General features: G+C 46.3%; 2 protein-coding genes across 3 annotated transcripts in view; both read left to right on the forward strand.

Moving 5' to 3' along the window:
- The first annotated feature begins 1,533 nt into the window (after positions 1 to 1,533).
- GDF5 (growth differentiation factor 5) lies at positions 1,534 to 5,943 on the forward strand. The gene is made up of 2 exons (XM_041733081.1): positions 1,534 to 2,455; positions 4,616 to 5,943. Exons 1-2 carry the CDS (start codon positions 1,831 to 1,833, stop codon positions 5,488 to 5,490), a joined length of 1,500 nt encoding a protein of 499 aa, XP_041589015.1. The 5' UTR covers positions 1,534 to 1,830; the 3' UTR covers positions 5,491 to 5,943.
- A 13,425-nt stretch (positions 5,944 to 19,368) lies between these two features.
- LOC121478036 (ubiquinol-cytochrome-c reductase complex assembly factor 1) overlaps positions 19,369 to 22,814 on the forward strand; it is a 98,642-nt gene continuing 95,196 nt past the window's right edge. Inside the window, exon 1 of one of the 2 annotated variants that reach the window (XM_041732766.1) lies at positions 19,369 to 19,517. In XM_041732766.1, the coding sequence (XP_041588700.1) occupies positions 19,494 to 19,517 (24 nt within the window). In that variant the 5' untranslated portion in view covers positions 19,369 to 19,493. The remainder of the gene's footprint in view (positions 19,518 to 22,814) is intronic. The other variant, XM_041732765.1, reaches the window with a different exon arrangement.

The raw sequence follows: 22,814 nt of genomic DNA on the forward strand, positions 1-22,814 counted from the left end.
GATAGTAATGAATTCAGCTCTTCCTTAAAGCTGCCCCAAAGAGTGCCTGATGGTGCCTTGGTCCTTTGAGATGGAGAGATGGAACTCTACAGGGTATTCTGACCCAGGAGCACCACATGAAGTTTGAAATGGCCAAGTTATGCTGCTGTGCTCTGAAGATCAGCAAGGATTTGGGAGCATCACCATGAAAGGGTTGGTCAGGTACCTCGACACCCCAACCTGGTTTCATCTTTCATTCATCAAACCCTTACTGAGCTTCTACTCCGTGCCAAGTAATGCGGGAAACCCACCTGGTGACCTTAAAATGAGAACAGATCTCCATTAGGCAGGCCCAAAGAATCTCAGACTAAGAAGGAAGCTTTCCTGATTGCTATCCCTACACTGCCTCTTACAGCGTGACAAGTGTTATAGCGACAGATACAAGAAGGGGTAGTTGGCTCTGTCTGGGATCAGGGAAGGCTTCCCAGAGGAGGTGAATTTTCAGCTGAAGCTCTCAGGATGAGGGCTCCTCCAGCTGTGAGAGTTGATATTTCAGGTGAAGGGAATAGCTTTCCCTCATGAGTCCGGCTGAAATTCAGACTTCCAGAGCTACCAGAAAAACATCATGTGGGAAATCATTTTCCCAGCCTCCTGCAGGGGCCGCTGCTGCCCCAGGCTGAAGCTGCCGCCTCTGGACTCAGCCAGTCCTTTCCCACAAAACTCAGGAGTCTGTCTCTGCTGGGGTGGTAGGGAGGTACACCCTGGACCTGCTTCCATTGAAAGAGTGGGCTTAGGGGTGGCAGTGCCCCCTGAAGCCTGAACAAATCATCTGAGCTCGGTCAATGGGACTTAGGGGGAGGGATGTAGTGGGTAAGATATTTTTCTGTCTCTGGGTCACCACAAGTTTATTAAAATAAAAGCCACCGTGGGTAAATGCTGCCATCTGTGCCGCCACCCCCCAACAACAAATCAGGCCCCAGACTAGACGCAGGGGTTGAAACTGCTTTAAAACACCCCAAGGACTTAACTGAAAACCCACACTCCCCAGGCTTCTGGGGCTTAAGATCTTGAGCTCATTCCTCAGTATCTCTCCTCAGGAAGGTGGGGTGGGCTGGCCCTTGAGGTGGAGGTGAAGACTCCTGAGTCTGCTCCACGGACTGAGAGGGCCCCCTAAGCCTAGAGCCCTGCTGCGAGGCTCTGTGCCAAGAGCCCCCGTGAGCCGTGGCCTCGAAAGGGCAGCGGTGATTTTTTTCACATAAATATATCGCACTTAAATGAGTTTAGACAGCATGACATCAGAGAGTAATTAAATTGGTTTGGGTTGGAATTCCGTTTCCAATTCCTGAGTTCAGGTTTGTAAAAGATTTTTCTGAGCACCTGCAGGCGTGTGTGTGTGTATGTGTGTGTGCGCGTGTGTGAAGTATTTTCACTGGAAAGGATTCAAAACTTAAAAAAAAAAAAAAAAACTGGAGCACACAGGCAGCATTACGCCATTCTTCCTTCTTGGAAAAATCCCTCAGCCTTATACAAGCCTCCTTGAAGCCCTCAGTCAGTTGTGCAGGAGAAAGGGGGCGGTCGGCTTTCTCCTTTCAAGAACGAGTTATTTTCAGCTGCTGACTGGAGACGGTGCACGTCTGGATACGAGAGCATTTCCACTATGGGACTGGATACAAACACACACCCGGCAGACTTAAAGAGTCTCAGACTGAGGAGAAAGCCTTTCCTTCTGCCGCTCCCGCTGCTGCCGCTGCTTTTGGGGGTCCACTCCGTTCATGGTTTTTCCTGCCAAACCAGAGGCACCTTCGCTGCTGCCGCCCTTCTCTTTGGTGTCATTCAGCGGCTGGCCAGAGGATGAGACTCCCCAAACTCCTCACTTTTTTGCTTTGGCACCTGGCTTGGCTGGACCTGGAATTCATCTGCACTGTGTTGGGTGCCCCTGACTTGGGCCAGAGACCCCAGGGGGCCAGGCCAGGATTGGCCAAAGCGGAAGCCAAGGAGAGGCCCCCTCTGGCCCGGAGCGTCTTTAGACCAGGGGGTCACAGCTATGGTGGGGGGGCCGCCAATGCCAGGGCCAAGGGGGGCACCGGGCAGACGGGAGGCCTGACACAGCCCAAGAAGGATGAACCTAAAAAGCTGCCCCCCAGACCGGGCGGCCCTGAACCCAAGCCAGGACACCCTACCCAGACCAGGCAGGCGGCACCGCGGATGGTGACCCCCAAAGGACAGCTTCCTGGGGGTAAGGCACCTCCAAAGGCAGGATCTGTCCCCGGCCCCTTCCTGCTGAAGAAGGCCAGGGAGACTGGGCCCCCTCCAGAGCCCAAGGAGCCGTTCCGCCCGCCCCCCATCACGCCCCACGAGTACATGCTCTCGCTGTACAGGACGCTGTCCGATGCTGACAGAAAGGGAGGCAACAGCAGCGTGAAGTTGGAGGCTGGCCTGGCCAACACCATCACCAGCTTTATTGACAAAGGGCAAGGTGAGGGGGTGGGGCGGCAGGGGCGCGGCTCCGAGGGAGGGGCACCTGCATGTGTGGAGGGGCCTTCCAGAGCCCTGATGCCGCTGCACGGCTGCACCAGCGGGAGACAGTGTGTGCATCGGCCCAGGGTGGTATCAGGGACATACCTCCCACATCCCGGCTCCCAGGCTCCCAGGCTGCCGGCCGTTGCAGAGCCAACTCCTGCAAGGTGCAGAAGGGGTAGCCGAAGCCCAGACAGGAGACGGGGCCTGCCAGTTGGCGGCAGATTTGGGGACCACACTTTTAAGTCTCTTACCAGGCCATGCTGTGTTCCTCGGTGGGTTGGCAAGACTTTCCAGGCTCTGGAGGTTTGGAGTTTTCTAAGATGTCAGAGAAATTAATCTCTAGAGAGCTGTGGTTCTGCAAATTTGCCTTCAGGCTACAGGGGGCAGAGGAGGCAGGATAGGTGAAGACACTAAATGGGGCATCTTGGAATCACGGTGGAGTGTGGGGTGGGTTGCGGGGTGGGGGTGTGGCAGACTTAGGGTCTAATTCACAGTGTGACCTTGAGAGAGTCCCTTTCCCTTTGGGGTCTTGGTTTCCCCATTTGCACAACTATAGGGGGGTTGGATTGGGTAATTTCTGAGAGTCCTTCAAATATGAATGCTTTATGTTCTATCCTAAATGCAGATCATTTTTTTCATCAACCTGGGAGGATATCTGTTCCCCTCTCTTCTCCCTATGCTCACCTAGTGTTACTGTTCTGGCTTTCCCCTCTCTGCTTTGCTGTGTGATCTCAGTAAGTCCCTTGCCCTCTCAGGGCCTCAGTTTCTCTGTAAGTGTGAAGAGGGAGATGGATACTTATTGCTAGGATTGCTTGTAGGTCTTATGCTCTGGTTCTGGGAGTCTTGGGATTTTGGCTGGCAGGGTGGGGGAGGGGTCAGAGATGGGGAGAGGCTCCTCATTAGAGCTAGCCTGTGGGGGAATGACAGGGTGGGAGGAAGCAGAAGGCAGCAGGTCTGGCTGGGTTGGGGGAGGTGGCCTGGCTGCCTGCCCAGCCAGGGAAAGCTGTGACCCCTTGGGGGCTCATAAAATAAGTCCTTGTGCCCCCCAGCTCTAAGGGAGCTTGCAGAGGGGGAGATGGGGAGTTTAAAGGCCTAATTAGTCACCTTCTAGAGCAATGTATGAATGCTTCCCAATGGCAAATTGGTATTTAGGAAGGAGGGCATGCTGATTCGGACACACTACAGAGTTTCTCACACACATACAGCCTTATATTTATGCATACATGCTGAATCACACACACATGTACACACGTGAACACACACCTTGTTACATGTATACACAGAATCATCTTACATATACACACATATACATACATATCCTTCAAATATTCACACAAGTGCAATCATACACACGTCACTCACTATACTTTACCTTTTATATTCACATGTAAGCCCAATCATACATACACACATGCACACACACGCACAAACTGTCATTCACACACACACTTATACACCCAGCAGGGTAAGCCCTGTACACAACAAACTCGTTAGATGAGGAAGCCAGGGAAATTGTATTATAGCTTTACCTTGAACTGTGTTAACTTACACAAGTCACTTCCCCCCTCCATGCCTCACTTGTAAAACGAGAACACCAAGATCTTCCTTGAGGTATAGTGGGAGCAGCTCAGGACTGGGTATAAAAAGTTCTAGACTAGAGTTTCAACTCTGCTTTTTTTCCTAGCTGGGTGATCTTGGGCAAGTCACCAAACTTCTTTGAGCCTCAGGTTCCTCCTCCGGAAAAATAGAGCTAATTATAATACCCACCCCACCTATCTCTCGGAGGAGATATCATATAAGATAACAGGTGGGGAGGGATAGCTAGAGGCAGTTTTAAGGCTGATGCATCTCTGACATGCATTGTCATTGACAAAACACCCGGAATTGTTCAAATCACCACACCACATCTACGGATAAACAACTCTACTTGGTCTGCTGTTTAGGAAGCTCCCCTATGTTGAAAAAGGCTCTCAGTGGTTTGGGTCTTGGCCTCTGTCAGAGTAGGGGAGAGGTTAAAGAAAGCTGTCTCCAGAGGGGAGAGAGCTGTGGCCCTCCCCTGAGGGGACTGGCTGTCTTGGTGAGGTTGCAGGGAATGACTTCTGGGTGTTTTCTCTAGATGACCGAGGTCCTGTGGTCAGAAAGCAGAGGTACGTGTTTGACATTAGTGCCCTGGAGAAGGATGGGCTGCTAGGGGCCGAGCTGCGGATCTTGCGGAAGAAGCCCTCGGACACGGCCAAGCCAGTGGCCCCCAGCATCGGGCGGGCTGCCCAGCTGAAGCTGTCCAGCTGCCCCAGCGGCCGGCAGCCGGCAGCCCTGCTGGATGTGCGCTCCGTGCCAGGCCTGGACGGATCTGGCTGGGAGGTGTTCGACATCTGGAAGCTTTTCCGAAACTTTAAGAACTCGGCCCAGCTGTGCCTGGAGCTGGAGGCCTGGGAACGGGGCCGGGCCGTGGACCTCCGTGGCCTGGGTTTTGACCGGGCTGCCAGGCAGGTCCACGAGAAGGCCCTGTTCCTGGTATTTGGCCGCACCAAGAAACGGGACCTGTTCTTTAATGAGATTAAGGCCCGATCAGGGCAAGATGATAAGACTGTGTATGAGTACCTGTTCAGCCAGCGGCGAAAAAGGCGGGCCCCACTGGCCACGCGCCAGGGCAAACGGCCCAGCAAGAACCCCAAGGCCCGCTGCAGTCGGAAGGCACTGCATGTCAACTTCAAAGACATGGGTTGGGATGACTGGATCATTGCACCCCTTGAGTACGAGGCCTTCCACTGTGAGGGGCTATGTGAGTTCCCCTTGCGCTCCCACCTGGAGCCCACGAACCACGCAGTCATCCAGACCCTGATGAACTCCATGGACCCTGAGTCCACACCACCAACCTGCTGTGTGCCCACACGACTAAGTCCCATCAGCATCCTCTTCATTGACTCCGCCAACAACGTGGTCTATAAGCAATATGAGGACATGGTTGTGGAGTCTTGTGGCTGCAGGTAGCAGCACTGGCCCTCCATCTTCCTGGGGGGCACATCCCAGGATGCCGGTCATAAGAGCCCTACCCTACACTCCCAGGAGCAAAGAGGTTGGGAAGCAGCAGCCAAAAGCACCTACACAGCCTGTGTGGAAGGAGGGGTTCCAACAGCCTTGCTCTTAATTTCTGAGTGGGACTGGGTTTGAGGTTCCTTTCTATCCACAAGTCCCCTTGTCTGAGGATTTCTGCCCTTCTGCTGCCCTGATCCAGGAAGACAGACTTGAATGGGACTAAGACCCAGGAGACCTTGCTTTCCAAAGAGACTCAGCCCTCAACCTCTCCTTACCTGGGGCTTTCTTGGCTTCTGGACTCTCCGGGAAGGGCTCCTCTTGGAAGAGCCACAGGTGCCACCCTCTCCTTGAATCACCGTTATGCCTGGCAATTTCCTGCCCCTGGGCAGATGTGATGCTGATTGGGCGGGGGTGGGCAAGAGGGGGTGAGGGCTTGGGCTGGGGTAAGGAGTATGAGGCTGTTAGACTGTTAGATTAAAATGTACATTGATGAGATAAAAAGCAAAACTGTTACTAAAATTGTGGCAAATTTCTTGTTTACTCCAGGAGACCCAGTGACCCCTCAAAGAATGACGGACCCAGGGAAGGGAGGTGGGTTGCCTGCAGGAAAACGGGACAGAGAGTACAGGCTGAGCAGGGCCAACGCTACCTCTAACCCCATTCCCTTCCTTCCAAAGGCCTGTTGGTCCGGAGCTACATCTGCTCTTCTGGGGCCTGGCAACAGACTTAGGTTTTCTTCTTGACATTCCTGAGTCAAACTGTTGCCTCCAAAATAGATCCCTACATGGGAGGGAAATTGGGGATTTCATTTCCTCTAAAATCATTCCCACTTCATCCACCTATCTGTGCCCCACCTCCCTGCCTACTCACAGAGTCAAATGGCCACCATTTAGAGGGCTCTCTACCTTTTAGTGGGGAACCTGGGCTGGCAGGGATCTGCTCCTCTCCTGTTGGGGCATCTTCCTTTTGCCACTGATCAGTGTTCCTTGTGTGATCTTGTCTGTGGCCCTGTTACCCTCCAGCTTGGCACCTTTACCACTCCTATCCCAGCTCATCCATCACCTCCTACCCATCACCCCAGCTCCAGAAACAGAGTATAAGTCCCTCCTCTTTACAGTATATATTATACAAATACGTAACTATATATTAGATAAGTAACTTCCCCACTAACCTTAGACAGACAAATGCCAGACATATCCTGACAATGTTTCCTGCTTGGGGTTTGGCCCAGAGTAAATGCCCACTTCCCTTTATCCACTAGACTCCTTAGCGGGGCCATGAGGCATGAATGCTCGGGAGGGGAACGAAGCCCTCTGGTAGAGAAATGTGGGCACCTAAGTTTTTGTTCTAAGGACTCAGGATGAAGAGAGGGAGGACCAGGAGAAGGCAGTCTAGGCCTCTGCTTCCCACCCAGGGGGCCTCAACATTTTCCCCACCTCTCTCCAGCTGGGTCTCTGATTCCCAGGGCTCCTAGCCAAAGCTGTTTCAACAGTAGGGATTCCTGCCCAGCTATGGGCAGATCTTGTGTCCCTTCCCTCTCGGCCTGAAACCTGGGTTGTCAGAATCTGAAACAAGAACCCAGTGCAGGGGGCAGCCTACCTTTGAGCTGCCTCCCTGGCTTGGAGGCCATTACCTGTCCCTAGGGGCCAGTCTGCACCTGGAGCCTAGCCCTCCCTGGCCAGGGTTCGTTGTGTTTGGCTGGTGGCAGCCCTGTGAGCTCTGGCAGTAAACAAAGGAGCTGCCACAGCAGACAGAGTTCTGGTGTGAGCGAGGAGAGTGAGCCTGGAGGCGGTGCTGGGGAAGCCAACCAGTGGCCTGTGGACACAGGGAGAGCAGTGTAGAAGCAGGGTGGCTGGAAACTCAAAGGTAGAGAGGTAGAGGATGAAGGGGTTACAGGTGGGGCTGGCTTCTACACCCACTGATTTTCTGGGCTATGTGTCCTTACTTTCTTGGAAAGTCTGACAGACTGGAGTGGCACCCTGCCTGAGCCCTGTCAGAGGGCTTCCTGTCATCTCAGCCCCTGTGCTCTTCCTGCTGAAGGCCTGGGCACCAAATTGACTGTTGTGGTCTGGCTTGGTACCTAGGAGCTTTGTCTCCTACCTCAACCTGCCCTAGAACTTGCTTTCACAAAAGAGCCACTCAGACTGTGTGCCCTCCCCCTTTCCTCCCCAGACTATAGGGATCCAATCAGGTCCCTGTGGGAAACAGCTCTTCTATCCTAACCATTCAGATCAGCTGCCTCCTTGGACAACGATCTCTACCAGGCATCCATCTCCAGTCTCAATCAGAATAAGCTGTAGACTTGTACAGATACTTGAATGCAACAGGGCAGGAAACTTGTATCATTCTTTGAGATTCACAAACAGGCTCCCAGCTGAGGTTCACAAACAAGCTCACCGCTCTGAAGTACTCAAAAGGCAGCCCAGTTTCGAATTTCAGATCTGTCATTTAGAGTTACTTGGGCAAGTAACTTAATTCCATGAACCTTGGTTTCCTCATTTGTAGGGGCGGGGCTGGGGGGGGGAAGGAGGGGGGAGGTGTAGACTATATGCCTATTTCATAGGGCTAACTGTGAGGATATGAAAGACACTCAACACAATGGCCAGCATAGTGGTGGCACTCAATAAATATTAGTGGTTATCATTATTGTGTCTCCAACAACCCTGTGAGGCAGGTAGGATAAGGACTTCTACTCCTAATTTTATAGATGAGGAAGCTGACACCCAAAGAGGTAATGCAGGCCGCCTGCAAGTCATAGTATACTTTTTTTTTTTTAAAGATTTTTAAAAATTTATTCATGAGAGACATAGAGAGACGCAGAGACAAGGCAGGGGGAGAAGCAGGCTCCATGTAGGGAGCTGGACATGCGACTTGATCCCAAGTCTCTGGGATCACACCCTGGGCTGAAGGCAGATGCTAAACCACTGAGCCACCCAGGCTGCCCAAGTCTTAGTATTCTTTGTACCATTCTTGCTACTCCTCTGGACCTCCAATTCCACTGACTCTGGTCCTGGCAAGTAGTTAAATTACCTTCCTAGGGCTTCCCTTCCTGTTCCTAAGTTTCTCCCTAGGGACACACAATATGTTAGGTTCTGGGGAGAAATAGCTAAGCATACAGGTTAGGCCAGGGAAGATGAGAGGCCCATAGGGGTGGAAAGAGGTGAGATTCCTAGTGCTGTGACATCATCTTTTAGCCCTTTCCATATCCCTATGTCCCAGGACCATATGTAGGAGAATCTGCTTTTCTAAAGTCTGGACACACAACTTGGGGAAACCTCTCAGACTTCACTCTGACTTCACAACTAGTTCTTTTGATCTGTGTCACATGTTAGGAAGCAGAGTAAGGAAGGATTAGTCATACATGCTTAGGAGTCAGGCAGATCTGGATTCCAGTTCTGGTTTTACCACTTTCCAACTGAAACTCTCTAAGCCTTGGTTTCTTTGTCTATAAAAGAGGGATAAGAGTATCAAACTTAATGGACTTGGGATTTTGGAGAGGGGATATTTATTCATTCCATCAACCTTTGATCCATTCATTCATTCATTAATCAATAAATATTTATTGAGGCTTTGGTATGGCCCAGATGCTATGCTGAGTGTTGAGATAATAATAACAATCACAACTGTAAATGTTTATCAAGGGCTTATTATGTGTCAGGTACTGTGCTTAGCACTTTACCTGACTTCTCTTATCTTGCAATGACCAACCACATCCTCAAGTTCCATGCATGAATGAAGGAGAAAATAAAGATCTCAAAGGAAAAAAAAATAAAAAATAAAAAATAAATAAAGATCCCAAAGGATGCTAGGATGATAATATAATAGGCTGAATCAAAAGAGATGAAATAAAATGGAGGGGAGTCCAATTATCCATTAGAATGCATGAAACCCACCATATAAATATGATTTCAGGAATCCCTGGGTGGCTCAGCGGTTCAGCACCTGCCTTCAGCCCAGGGCACGATCCTGGAGTCCCGGGATTGAGTCCCATGTCGGGCTCCCTGCACGGAGCCTGCTTCTCCCTCTGCCTGTGTCTCTGCCTCTCTCTCTCTCTCTGTGTCTCTCATGAATAAATAAATAAAATATTTTTAAAAATATGATTTCACAACTTCAGATGAGAAAGAGAGAGTATTACAGGTAGTTGTGAACTGAATTGAATCAATTGAATATAAGGTGGGTGCTTAAATGCAAATATGAAGTGTGGACTTCATTAATAGACATGTAGTGTACAAACCCAAGGAAGTTGTGGTTCTGGTCTGTTAGGCAGAACTTGGGAAATGTTGGGATGGACAGAGTAAGGGAGAAGCAAAGTCAAGGGTGAAGCTTCTGGACTTTTTTCTCAGGCAACTGGGTGGACCATGTGCCATTCAAAAACAACGAAGGAGAACACAGGAGGAACAGGTTTTGAGAGGAAGATGATAAGGTCAGATTTGGACATGTCAGGTTTGAAGAACCCTTAAGAGATTAGCTTTAAATAGGAAAAGCAGCAATTCTTTCATGAAATGAAGAGAAGAAAGGACATACACGGAGCACCTGGATGGCTCAGTGGTTGAGCGTTTGTCTTTAGCTCAGGTCATGATCCCAGGGTCCTGGGATCGAGTCCCGCATCAGGCTCCCCACAGGGAACCTGCTTCTCCCTCTGCCTCTGCCTCTCTCTCCGTATCTCTAATGCATAAATAAAACAAAATATTTAATAAAAAATTAAAAAAAAAGAAAGGACACACACATACAATAAAAGTAGGTTTGTTGGTTGAATGGTGGGAAGTCAAGTCTCATTCTGATAGCTTCTAATTTCTATTTTCTCTGTGAGGTAGGAGATGAGGCCATCTGTTCAGAGACAGTAGGAAGGGGTCAGAGTCAAAGTTTGAGGAATGTAGAAAAAGTTCCTGTTATGGGTTTAATTGTGTCCTTCAAAAAGACGTTTAAGCCCTAACCCTCATACTTGTGAATATGACCGTATTTAGCAAAAGTGTCTTCATAGATATAATCAAGTTAAGATGAGGTCATTAGGCTGGGCCCTAATGCAATATGATTGGAGTCCTTACAAAAGATGAGATAGAGAGACAGGCAGACAGGGAGAAGATCATGTAGTGACAGAAGAGATTGGAGTTATGCCGTTGTAAACCAAGAAACACTAAGGATTGCTGACAACTGCCAGAGCTAGGAAAAAGTAAGAAAAGATCCTCCCCTGGAGCTTCAGATAGTGTATGGTCCTGCCAACACCTTGATTTTGGACTTATAGCCTCCAGAACTGTGAAACAATACATTTCCACTGTTTTAAACCACCTGGTTTGTGTGTTGTTGTTGTTATTGTTGTAGTGGTGGTGGTAGCCCTAGGAAATTAATACAGTTATACATAGCAGTCCTAAAGAAAGTAAGCTAAGTTGAGCATAGTAGAGGTGGGTAACCATGTTTTGTGGTACTAATAGGCCCCTTGCATGATTTTCCCCCAAAGTACTCAATAATTTGGATGCAGGCATGGAATACATGAACAATTACAGGGTTGGAATCTTTCTAGATGGACAGGATAGAAAGACGTTTGAACAAGGGAGTTTAATATTGGTAAGAGAACAATTGAAGTGATAGACCATGGGGTCTGAGCTAGATAGGAGAAATACAGAGAGGAGAGCATTGGCAGACTATAAAGAGAAGAGATAAAAAGCATGGAAGTCTAAGTGGGACAGAATGACAGGTGTATTAGAAGTAATAAATGAAATTGAAAGCTGCGAGAATAAGATTGTAACAACACAGAATGGCATAAATTAAAAATTTCAGAATTAAAATAATTCCAGTAATAATTCCAGTCCAGGAATTGGCCATGGGAGTGAATGGCTGAACACTTCACTATAATCATGCAATATGTAGCCTCTTGTGATTTATTTCTTTCACTTAAACATGTTTTCTAGGGTCATCCATATTGTAGCACTTATTCGTAGTTCATTCCTGTTTATTGATGAATATCAATCCATTTTCTAAATATATCACATTTTATTTATCCATTCACCAGTTAATGAACTTTTAGGTTGTTTTCACCTTTTTTTTTTTTTAAGATTTTGTTTATTTATTCATAGAGACACACACAGAGAGAGAGAGAGAGAGAGAGAGAGAGAGGCAGAGACACAGGCAGGGGGAGAAGCAGGCTCCGTGCAGAGAGCCGGATGCAGGACTCGATCCAGGGTCTCCAGGAATCATGCCCTGGGCTGCAGGCGGCGCTAAACCGCTGCGCCACTGGGGCTGCCCTGTTTTTACCTTTTATATGCTATTATGAATAATGCAATGATGAACATTCATATACAAGTTTTTGTGTGGCCATATGTTTTAATTTTGACCTAGGAATGGAATTAATGGATCATATGGTAATTCTGTTTTCATTCTGAGCGACAGCCAGACTCTTTTCCAGAACAGCTGTACCACTTTACATTTCCATCACTAATATATGAGGGATCAAGTTTTTCCACATCGTTGCTAGCACTTTGTATTGTATGTCTGCTTGATTATAGTTGTCTAGTGAATGTGTGAAGTGATATCTCTTTGCGTGCGTGTGTGTGTGTGTGTGTGTAGTGTTTCTAGTTCCCTAATGACTATTGATGTTGATCATCTTTTCATTAGCTTATTGGCCATTTGTAGATCTTCTTTGGAGAAATTTCTATTCAAGTCCCTTGTCCATTTTTAATTGGGTGGTTTTTTAAAATTGAGTTATAGAGTTCTTTATATATTCTGGGCACAAGCCTCTTGTCTGATATCTGATTTGCAAATATTTTCTCCCATTCTGTATCTTTTTACTTTTCTGATGGTATTTTTTGCAACATAAAAGTTTAAAATTTTTAAAAATATTTTATTTATTTATTTGATGGAAAGAGAGGGAGAGCACAAGCAGGGGAACAGGAGAGGGAGAAGCAGGCTGCCCTCTGAGCAAGGAGCCCAATGTGGGGCTTAATCCCAGGACCCTGGGATCATGACCTGAGCCGAAGGCAGATGCTTAACCAACTGAGCCACCTAGCTGCCCCAAAACTTAAATTTTTATGTAGTCCAGTTTATTTTTTCTTTTATCTGTGATTTGATGTTGTACTAAGAAGTTTTTACCTAACACAAGGTCATGAAAATTTACTCCTATGTTTTTTTCCTAAGAGTTTTATAGTTTAGCTTTTTACATTTAGGTCTCTGATTCATTTTGAATTAATTTTACATATGGTGTGAGGTAGGAGTCCAACTTCATTCTTTTGCACTGTTTTTTAAAAAAAAATTGTGAAAAAAATTGTGAATATGTATTATACCTACTCCTCCCAACCCCAACTGTACTATCCTTGAGAGCAGGGACCAAGTTCTAGTTCTTTGTGTTTTCCATAAAATCAATGAGCAAAATTTGGGGGGGAACAGGATTTTGAGTGACAAGAATGTTTTTATTTTATTTAGATTTATTTATTTATTTGAGAGAGAGAGCATGAGCAAGTGGGAGAGGGGCAGAGGGAGAGAATCCTCAAGCACAGCCCCTCCTGAGGGCAGAGCCTGACAAGGGGCTCAGTCTCATGACCCATTAGATCATGACCTGAGCCAAAACCAAGAGTTGGACCCTCAACCAACTGAACCACCAAGTGCTCTTATTTTATTTATTGATTTGTTTATTTATTAAAGATCTATGTATTTATCATTTGAGAGAGAGAGGGAGAGATCGAGAGCAGGAGAGGGAGGAGCTGAGAGAGAGGGAGAAAGAGAATCTCAACCTGGCTCCTCACTGAGTGAGGACTGGGAGGCAAGGCTCAAATCCAGGATCCTGAGATTATGACCTGAGCCAAAATCAAGAGTTGGTCGTTTAACTGATTGAGCCATCCAGGTACCTCTATTTTATTTTATTTTATTTTTAAAGATTTTATTTCTACTAATCTCTACACCCAACATGGGGCTTGAACTCAAACCCCGAAATTAAGAGTCACATTCTCCAGCCACCGACGCAGCTAGGTGCCCCTATTTCAATTTCAAAGGTAAGTATATGGATAAGTACAAACTTCAAATAAGACAAAAGGGTAGAGTGAAAAGTATGTCTACCCTTCATACCTAACCTGCTGAGCCTGCTGAGCCACCCAGGCGTCCTTTTCCAGTGATTTTTTTACACCTATACTGGCCAACAAAGTCCTCCCAGAATCTGGCCTCGAGGGCTACCTTATCAACTTCATCCCCTACTGACCTCATCTCCTATTCTATCTTATTCATTTGGCTCTGTAATAACCTCTTTGTACTTCCTTGGAAGCACCAAGCATTGTCCCATATTGAGGCCTTTGCACTTGTTGCTTCCTCTGCCTGGCATGCTCTGTTCTGAGATATTTACATGGATCACTCTCTCATTTCATTAACATTTCTTTCTTTTTTTAATTTCTTTTTTTTATTTATTCATGAGAGACACACACAGAGAGAGAGAGACAGAGACAGAGACACAGGCAGAGGGAGAAGGAAAAGCAGGGAGCCCGATGTGGGACTCGATCCTGGGTCTCCAGGATCATGCCCTGGGCTGAAGGCAGCGCTAAACTGCTGAGCCACCCAGGCTGCCCAACATTTCTTTTTTAAAAAGATATTTATTTTTTTTTAAGATTATTTATTTATTTGACAGAGAGAGAGAGAGAGAGCACAAGCAGGTGGAGTGGCAGGCAGAGGGAGAGGGAGAGGGAGAAGCAAGCTTCCCACTGAACAGAAAGCCTGATTCGGGGCCCATCCCAGGACCCTGGGATCATGACCTGAGCCGAAGGCAGCTGCTGAACCGACTGGGCCACCTAGACACCATCATTAACACTTCTGATCAAACATAGTGAGGTCCTGCTTGATCATCCCATCTAAAATAGCACCTTGCTCTATTACTTTTTATTCTTGTCCTGCTTAGCATTCACCAATGCCTGACATTAGATTATGTATGTTTATTTGCCTATTGTTTCTCTCCTTTCATTGGACTATAAACTCCATGAGGGTAGGAACTTTAATTCTCTGCTCTATTGTCAGCATCTAGATCTGAGCCTGGATCATGGTAAATACTCAGCAAGTGTATTTCTTTAATGAATGACTGAATTTCAATGTGGAATCTCTAAAGGGAAGCAAGGGAATCTTGAGGGGTAGAGGCAGTGTGGAGAAATGTTAGAGAGACAGAGACAGAGACAGGGAGAAGGGAGAGGGAGAGAAAATCTTAAGCGGACTCCTCACTGAGTGAAGAGCCCAACTAGGGCTCCATGTCATGTCCCTGAGATCATGACCTGAGCCGAAACCAAGAGTTGGATGCTTAATTGACTGAACCAGCCAGACTTCCCTGATCACAGCTTTTTTTTTTTTTTTTAAGATTTTATTTATTCATTCATGAGAGACACATAGAGAGGCAGAGATGTAGGCAGAAGGAGAAATAGGCTCCCTGCAGGGAGCCTGATATGGGACTCGATTCCAGGACCCTGGGATCATGCCCTGAGCCAAGAGCAGATGCTCAGCCACTGAGCCACCCAGATGCCCCTGATCACAACTTTTTATCCTTTAAAAGTCAGTGAATTTTTCTCATTACATTTTTCTTTTACTCACTTGTCCCCTCTTCTTTCCTAACAGCTTCTTCCTGTCTTTTAATCCTTCACCATATGGGGATACCTTGGTGGCTCAATGGTTGGGCATCTGCCTTGGGCTCAGGGCATGATCCCTGAATGCTTGGATTGAGTCCTGCATCTGGGTCCCTGCAGGGAGCCTGCTTCTCCCTCTGCCTATGTCTCTGCCTCTCTCTCTCCCTGTCTTCATGAATAAATAAATAAAATCTTAAAAAAAAAAAAGAAATCCTTCACTATACAGATTTCCTGGCCTATCACTTGAACCTTTTTCTTGACAACAGCATCACTTTCTTTGCGCTGATGACCTGGAAAAACCTTAATCCTTTCTTGAATCCAACTATCAGCTCTCTCTTCTGCTAATCCCAGGTTGGCAAATGATTTTGAAGAAAAAAAGAGGTAGATTGGAGCTATTAAAACTTTCCTCATGAATGTACAAGAATATTGATGGAAACACTGGTCATAGAAACAATAACAACAAAAAGGAAACAAATGTCTGTCAACTGTATCATATGATAGAACAGCTATTAAAAGGACATGAATAAAAAAATAAAAAAAGGACACGAATAAGATCGATACAGAGCAATATACATAAAATAAAAAAACAACTCTTGAGTGAAAAAAAAGGAAGCAGCAAAATATAAGACAAATGCAAAAATGAACTATTGGGACTTCATCAAGATAAAAACTCTTGTACAGTAAAGGAAACAGTCGACAATACCAAAAGAAAACCAACAGAATGGGAGAAGATATTTGCAAATGTCTTAACCAGATAAAAGGCTAGTATCCAAAGTCTATAAAGAACTTATCAAACAAACTCAACACTCAAAGAACAAATAATCCAATCAAGAAATGGGCAGAAGACATGAACAGACATTTCTCCAGAGAAGACATACAAAGGGCCAACAGACACATGAAAAAATGTTCAACATTACTCAGCATTGGGGAAATACAATCAAAACTACAATAAGATACCACCTCACAGGGCAGCCCCGGTGGCGCAGTGGTTTGGCGCCGCCTACAGCCTGGGGTGTGATCCTTGAGACCCGGGATCCAGTCCCACGTCCGGGCTTCCTGTAGGGAGCCTGTTTCTCCCTCTGCCTGTGTCTCTGCCTCTCTCTCTCTCTTGTCTCTATGAATAAATAAACAAAATCTTAAAAAAAAAAAAAAAAGATACTACCTCACATTGGTCAGAATGGCTAAAATTAACCACTCAGGAAATGACAGATGTTGATGTTGGCCAGGACGTGGAGAAAGGGGAACCCTCTTACACTGTTGGGGGAAATGCGAGCTGGTGCAGCCACTCTGGAAAACAGTATGGATGTTCCTCAAAAAAATTGAAAATAGAGCTATCCTATGACCCGGCAGTTACACTACTGGGGATTTACCCCAAAGATACAAATGTAGTGATCCGAAGGGGCACCTGTACCCCAATGTTTATAGCAGCAACGTCCACAATACCAAACTATGGAAAGAGCCCAAGATGCCCATCGACAGATGAATGGGTAAAGAGTATGTGGTGTGTATATATATACAATGGAATACTACTCAGCCATCCAAAAAAAAAAAAAGAAATCTTGCCATTTGCAACAACATGGATGAAACTAGAGGGATTATACTAAGCAAAATAACAATCAGAGAAAGACAATTTTCATATGATCTCATTCATATGTGAAATTTAAGAAACAAAACAGAGGATCATAGGAGGAGTGAGAAAAAATTAAACCAGACAAAATCAGAGAGGGAGACAAACCATAAGAGACTCTTAATCATAGGAAACAAACTGAGAGTCATTGGAGGGGAGGGAGGAGGGATGGGGTACCTGGGTGATGGACATTAAGGAGGGCACATGATGTAATGAGCACTGGGTACTATATAAAATCGATGAATCACTGACCTCTACCTCTGAAACTAATAATACATTATATGCTAATTAACTGAATTTAAATTAAAAAATTAAAAAGATAAAATTTCTTTCAGTGAGCAAAAAAGAATGTTGTCCAAAAAAGAATGACAAATAAGTAAAAAAAAAAGAGAAAGAAAACCCACACCAACCAACCAACCAACCAACCAACCAGAATGCTATATTTTCTGAGGGAATATGTATATGTATGTGAAAGCACTGCAAAATATCTGGAAGGAAGTTCAATTTTTTTTTTAAAATCTTTATTTATTGATCATAGTCACACACACACACACACACAGAGAGGCAGAGACACAGGCAGAGGGAGAAGCAGGCTCCATGCACCAGGAGCCCGACGTGGGACTCGATCCCGGGTCTCCAGGGTCTCCAGGATGAGGCCCTGGGCCAAAGGCAGGCGCCAAACCGCTGCACCACCCAGGGATCCCAGAAAGTTCAATTTTAAGAGAGTGGAAGGATTTGGGATGCAAGGTTCTGGTAAAAGGAAACTTAGTGAGTGCCTGGGTGGCTCAGTCAGTCATGATCCCAGAGCACCCCTCACAGTTGCTTCTTGAATCTGATTAACAAGATTATCTCTCTGATCTCTCTCTCTCTCTCTCTCTTTTTAAAAAAAGATTTAATTAATTTATTCACGAGAGACACAGAGAGAGGCAGAGACATAGGCAGAGGGAGAAGCAGGCTCCTTGCAGGGAATTATCTCTCTCTTTTTTAAAAGAAGAGTTTATTTATTTATTTGACAGAGAGCACAAGCAGGCAGAGTGGCAGGCAGAAGGAGAGGGAGAAGCAGGCTCCCCACTGAGCAGAGGGCCCAACGTGGAGCCCCATACCAGATCTTCCGGATTGAAAGATGAATGGATAAAGAAGCTGTGGTCTATGTATACAATGGAATATTACTCAGCCATTAGAAACAACAAATACCCACCATTTGCTTCCACATGGATGGAACTGGAGGGTATTATGCTGAGAGACGTAAGTCAATCTGAGAAGGACAAACATTATATGGCCTCATTCATTCGGGGAATATAAAAAATAGTGAAAGGGAATAAAGGGGAAAGGAGGGAAAATGAGTGAAAATATCAGTGAGGGAGACAGAACATGAGAGACTCCTAACTCTGGGAAACGAACAAGGGGTAATGGAAGGGGAGGTGGGTGGATGGTTGGGATGAATGGGTGAGGGGGCCACTTGACAAGATGAGCACTGGGTGATTCGCTATTTGTTGGGAAATTGAACTCCTATAAACAACAACAACAACAACAACAAAACTCTCGGATCACGCCCTGAGGGGAAAGCAGACACTCAACTGCTGAGCCACCCAGGCATCCCTTTTTCCTTTCTCATTCCCCAATACTTGCTGATAAAATATGTTCAAAGTCACTTCCAAATGCTAGACTCTTCTCATCCTTTGGGTCTTATATGTCATCTTCTCCGAGAGGCCTTACCTGGCCATATTATCTGAAGTGTAGCCTCTTATGTTATTCTTAAGTTTCACTCTTTGTTGTTGCCTTCAACACTTACCATAATTTTTTTCACAATTTTTAATTATTATTATTTTTTCATTGGTTTACTAGATTTTTGTGTGCCTCTCCCACCAGTGTAGGAGCCCCACAAAGCCATTATCTACACCTGTCTTGTGACTGGCACATAGTGAACATTCACTGAGTCTTTGTTGACTGAATGAAAAGAAGGAAGGCCTTGAACATCCTGTCCCTTTGCTGTCAGTAAAGCCCCGGGAGCATCCACCCACACCTTCTCTCCTCCACCGCTCTTGGGATAAGAGGTCCTCCAGCCAAGGCCATCCTCTCACACCGCCTCAAGAAACTCCTTGCATCCTTCTTTCCTACATATCCTCACCTACACAATCGTTTCCTATCAATACTCAAAGATGTTCCCATGAAACCACCAACCAGCCAGAAACCCCAAGGGTTCTTTTCTCTTCAGGCCTCAGGTCACCCCATTGACTACCCTGGTCCCCTGACTTTCGGGACTCAGCTGAACACTCTCCTGCGTTCCTCTGCAACTCCTTCTCAGGTTCTTTTTCTAGGGAGCCCTTAAATGCTGGGATCCCCCAAAGTCCTGTTTCTTTCAATCTCCCAGTGACAAGGGGCAGGGATGGGGGGAGGGGCGGGTAGGATCTGGAAGCCTTCTGCCAACGGGGCTCTGAGGAGTGAGGCTGGGTGAAGCGGGGCAGGGAGAGCTCTGACAAGCCCGAGACCTCGGGTCAAGGAGGACAGGTGCTGCGGAGCGCACTCGAGCCTCTGTGACGTGCGGGGAGAAGGGAGAGAACGGCAGGCGCGCGCCGGGGCCAGGCAGCCTCGCGCACAGCAAGGGGAAGCGCGCGCTCGTGAGCGCGGCGGCCTCTGTGCGCCTGCGCCGCCGTTGCCCGGCACCCGCCGGCGAAAGGACGACAGAGACCAGGGGTGGGGGCCGCGGGGACTCCGGAAGGCCACCCTTCACCCGGAAATGGTTGTAGAGGAACATGGCGTTGCTGGTGCGAGTCCTTGTGAGTGAAGGAATCATTTGTTGCGGTCGCCGCCGGGCCTCAGGGTTGGAGTCGGAGAGGGCAGGACGGGAGAAACTGGAGCAAAGTGCAGGGGGGGAGCTTGTGTGGCAGCGAGGCTGCGTGGCCGCCTCTCTGCGGGGGAAACTGAGGCAGCGTCCCACTTCCCCCTACCTTCTCTTTGGCGGTGGCTTCCCCCGCTTTGGGGGAGGGAGAGAGTTACATCGGACCAAAGTTTGGCGAAGTTTGCTTTTTCCTTAGTCACCTCAGGCGACCGCTTTTCCTTCAGGGAAAGGCCGCACGTGGGGGCACTGATTGGAGTTTCGGGAGACCTGGGTTCCAGTTTCTGTTCATTGATGCCCAGTGTGACCTTGGACGAGTCACTTTCGGGCCTCAGTGTCCCGATAGGAAAAAACGACGTTAATTTGCAGTCCCTTTGGTTTCTGAGGTTCTCTGGGTTTGTTTCCGAGATCGGCAAGACAATTCGTAACTGTACAGTTAAGTGGAATACTGTTACAGGTTGTCACATTGAAAGCTGCCCCAAAACCCGGGCTCGTGTCTGTCGTTTTTCCTTTTCCTAACACAGTGTATGGCACGTCATAGGTGTCCAAGAAATATTTGTTGAAGGAGTTAATGAAGTAGGTAAGGAAGGGTTACTAGACTTCTTAGCACCCTTATGGGAAACTACTGTATTTGTGATTCAGTCCCTATCCTTCCAGCATACCCTAACATCTGGGAATAAAGTGACGGCAGAAAAAGGAAGATACAGAGCTTAGTTACTGATCATTGAGGGATGGGAGGATTTACAATTTTGCAAGTCTTGGGATCCCTGGGTGGCGCAGCGGTTTGGCGCCTGCCTTTGGCCCAGGGTGCGATCCTGGAGACCCGGGATCGAATCCCACATCGGGCTCCCGGTGCGTGCAGCCCGCTTCTCCCTCTGCCTGTGTCTCTGCCTCTCTCTCTCTCTGTGACTATCATAAATAAATAAAAAATTAAAAAAAATTTTTTTTACAATTTTGCAAGTCTTTCAAAAATTGGGTCAAGGACATTGTTTTTCAGAGCACTTTTTCATTCCTGCCTCTGACGGTCTCGTGAGTTGTTACTTACACTTTAGGTTTCTAATCTTTTTATGTACGGTTTAGGTTTACAAGGACTGCAGTTTTACCTCTTGTGTTACTTGTCAGCCTAGCAAAGTGCGGGACTCTGTTGCTGTTTGGAAGTGTTTGGAGAAGAGCTCATATAACTTAAAGATTCACTTGGTGAAGTAATTGTTGATGCCAGGGCAGATATGGATTCAGATTTGAGAATCGGCTGTTGGAAATTGCAACTGGGATGTCCTAAGTTATTTATTTATTTATTTTTAAAAGAACTTTTATTTATTTATTTATTCATTCATGAGAGACGCAAAGAGGCAGAGATGTAGGCAGAGAGAGAAGCAGACTCCCTGCTTCTAGCCCGATGTGGGACTCGATTTCAGGACCCCAGGATCATGCCCTGAGCCAACGGGCAGACGCTCAACCGCTGAGCCAGCCAGTCCCTTGGATGTCCTAAGATACTTAGTTTTTAAGGTGGATATGTCATGGAAAAGAGGACAAGTTTATTGGTCTATACATCTGAAATGAACACCTTTATTTGTCTTGGAAGTTAGTAGCTGTCCTAGATAATTAAATATTCTTGCCCAAGTGTGTGGATTGTTGCAGATTTATTCATAGGTGATAGCATCCATAGAAACCACCTAGCTGCCCTCTTTTAGTCTTTTTTTTTCTATTTATTCTTTTCTGTTCATCTTTTTTGATAAAAACCAAATTTATTTTTTTTAAAAATTTTTTAAATTTATTTATGATAGTCAGAGAGAGAGAGAGAGAGGGAGAGACACAGGCAGAGGGAGAAGCAGGCTCCATGCATCGGGAGCCCGATGTGGGATTCGATCCCGGGTCTCCAGGATCGCGCCCTGGGCCAAAGGCAGGCGCCAAACCGCTGCGCCACCCAGGGATCCCTAAAAACCAAATTTAAATAAGGAAAGTCACTTTTACCTTTTTAGGTTTATTTATTTATTTATTTTTAAGAGTTTTATTTTATTTTATTTATGATAGTCACAGAGAGAGAGAGAGAGAGAGAGGCAGAGACACAGGCAGAGGGAGGAGAAGCAGGCTCCACGCACCGGGAGCCCGACGTGGGATTTGATCCCGGGTCTCCAGGATTGCGCCTTGGGCCAAAGGAAGGCGCCAAACTGCTGCGCCACCCAGGGATCCCACCTTTTTAGGTTTAAAAATCACTTTCACTTTATACTGTGATTCTTTAAAGGCCTCTTATTATATGATAGAATCAGATTATATCAATTATATGTGCTGTGTGACAAAGCAATGGAATCTCCCTTAGGACTTGTTGAAAGTGGCAGTAAACATGAAAACAGCATATATTGATTGATTACCTATTCTGAAGAGGTATTTGAGTTAGGCGCTGAGGAATTCACAAATATAGGAAATCTACCCGTCTAGGAGTTTGAAGTGCCTTGGTTGAAAGCTTGGCTCCATTACTTACTATGAATGTGACCTTGAGCAAGTCACCTAACTTCTTCTCTGAACCTCTGATTTTCTTAACAGTAATTTTGCTAGGATTGATCAGAAGATCAATTGATACAGGCGACATTCAAGTGCTTTTCTTCCCTTCCTTTTAGTTTAACAACTGTTTTGAGAGTTTACTACATTCTAAGGACTACCTAAGGGACTGAGGATGCAAAACATAGATCTTTCTGTCAAGTTTATAATCTAATAGGAGAACAGAAAAGAGGACTACTAATAAAATATTTGAGATGCTGTGATAGAAGTTTGTACTAGGTGCTACAGGAGCAGAGTAGAGATACACCTAATTCAGGTTGAGTATAAGCATCCATCAGGGAGAGATGCCTGAACGGAGTGAGAGCACTAGATAGAGAATGGGAGAGAGAGCACGGAAGAGAAGCGTTAGCTTATGCTACTAATGACAGTCAAGAACTGTACACATTATCTGTTGGCTTGACCCAGAGACATTTATGGGGAAATATCAGGAGAGGAGTCAGAGCCTTGTGTTTCATGGTTAGGATTAGAGGTTTATCCTGAGGCAGAGGAGAACCTTTGAAAATAGTTTAAGCAAGAGAAGATTTATTTTTAATAGGGTTTTCCCTCCAAATAATTAACTACTTATTTATTTTCAAATAATTTTCAAGTTGAAAACAACCCGATCTTCATTCTCAAGTTGCTCTCGTGCCTATTATATAAACCACTAAGATGTTTCTATAGGGTGAAACCCTGAGTTTTTCAA

Source organism: Vulpes lagopus, chromosome 18 (assembly GCF_018345385.1).
Source record: "Vulpes lagopus strain Blue_001 chromosome 18, ASM1834538v1, whole genome shotgun sequence".
NCBI classification, from domain to species: domain Eukaryota; kingdom Metazoa; phylum Chordata; class Mammalia; order Carnivora; family Canidae; genus Vulpes; species Vulpes lagopus.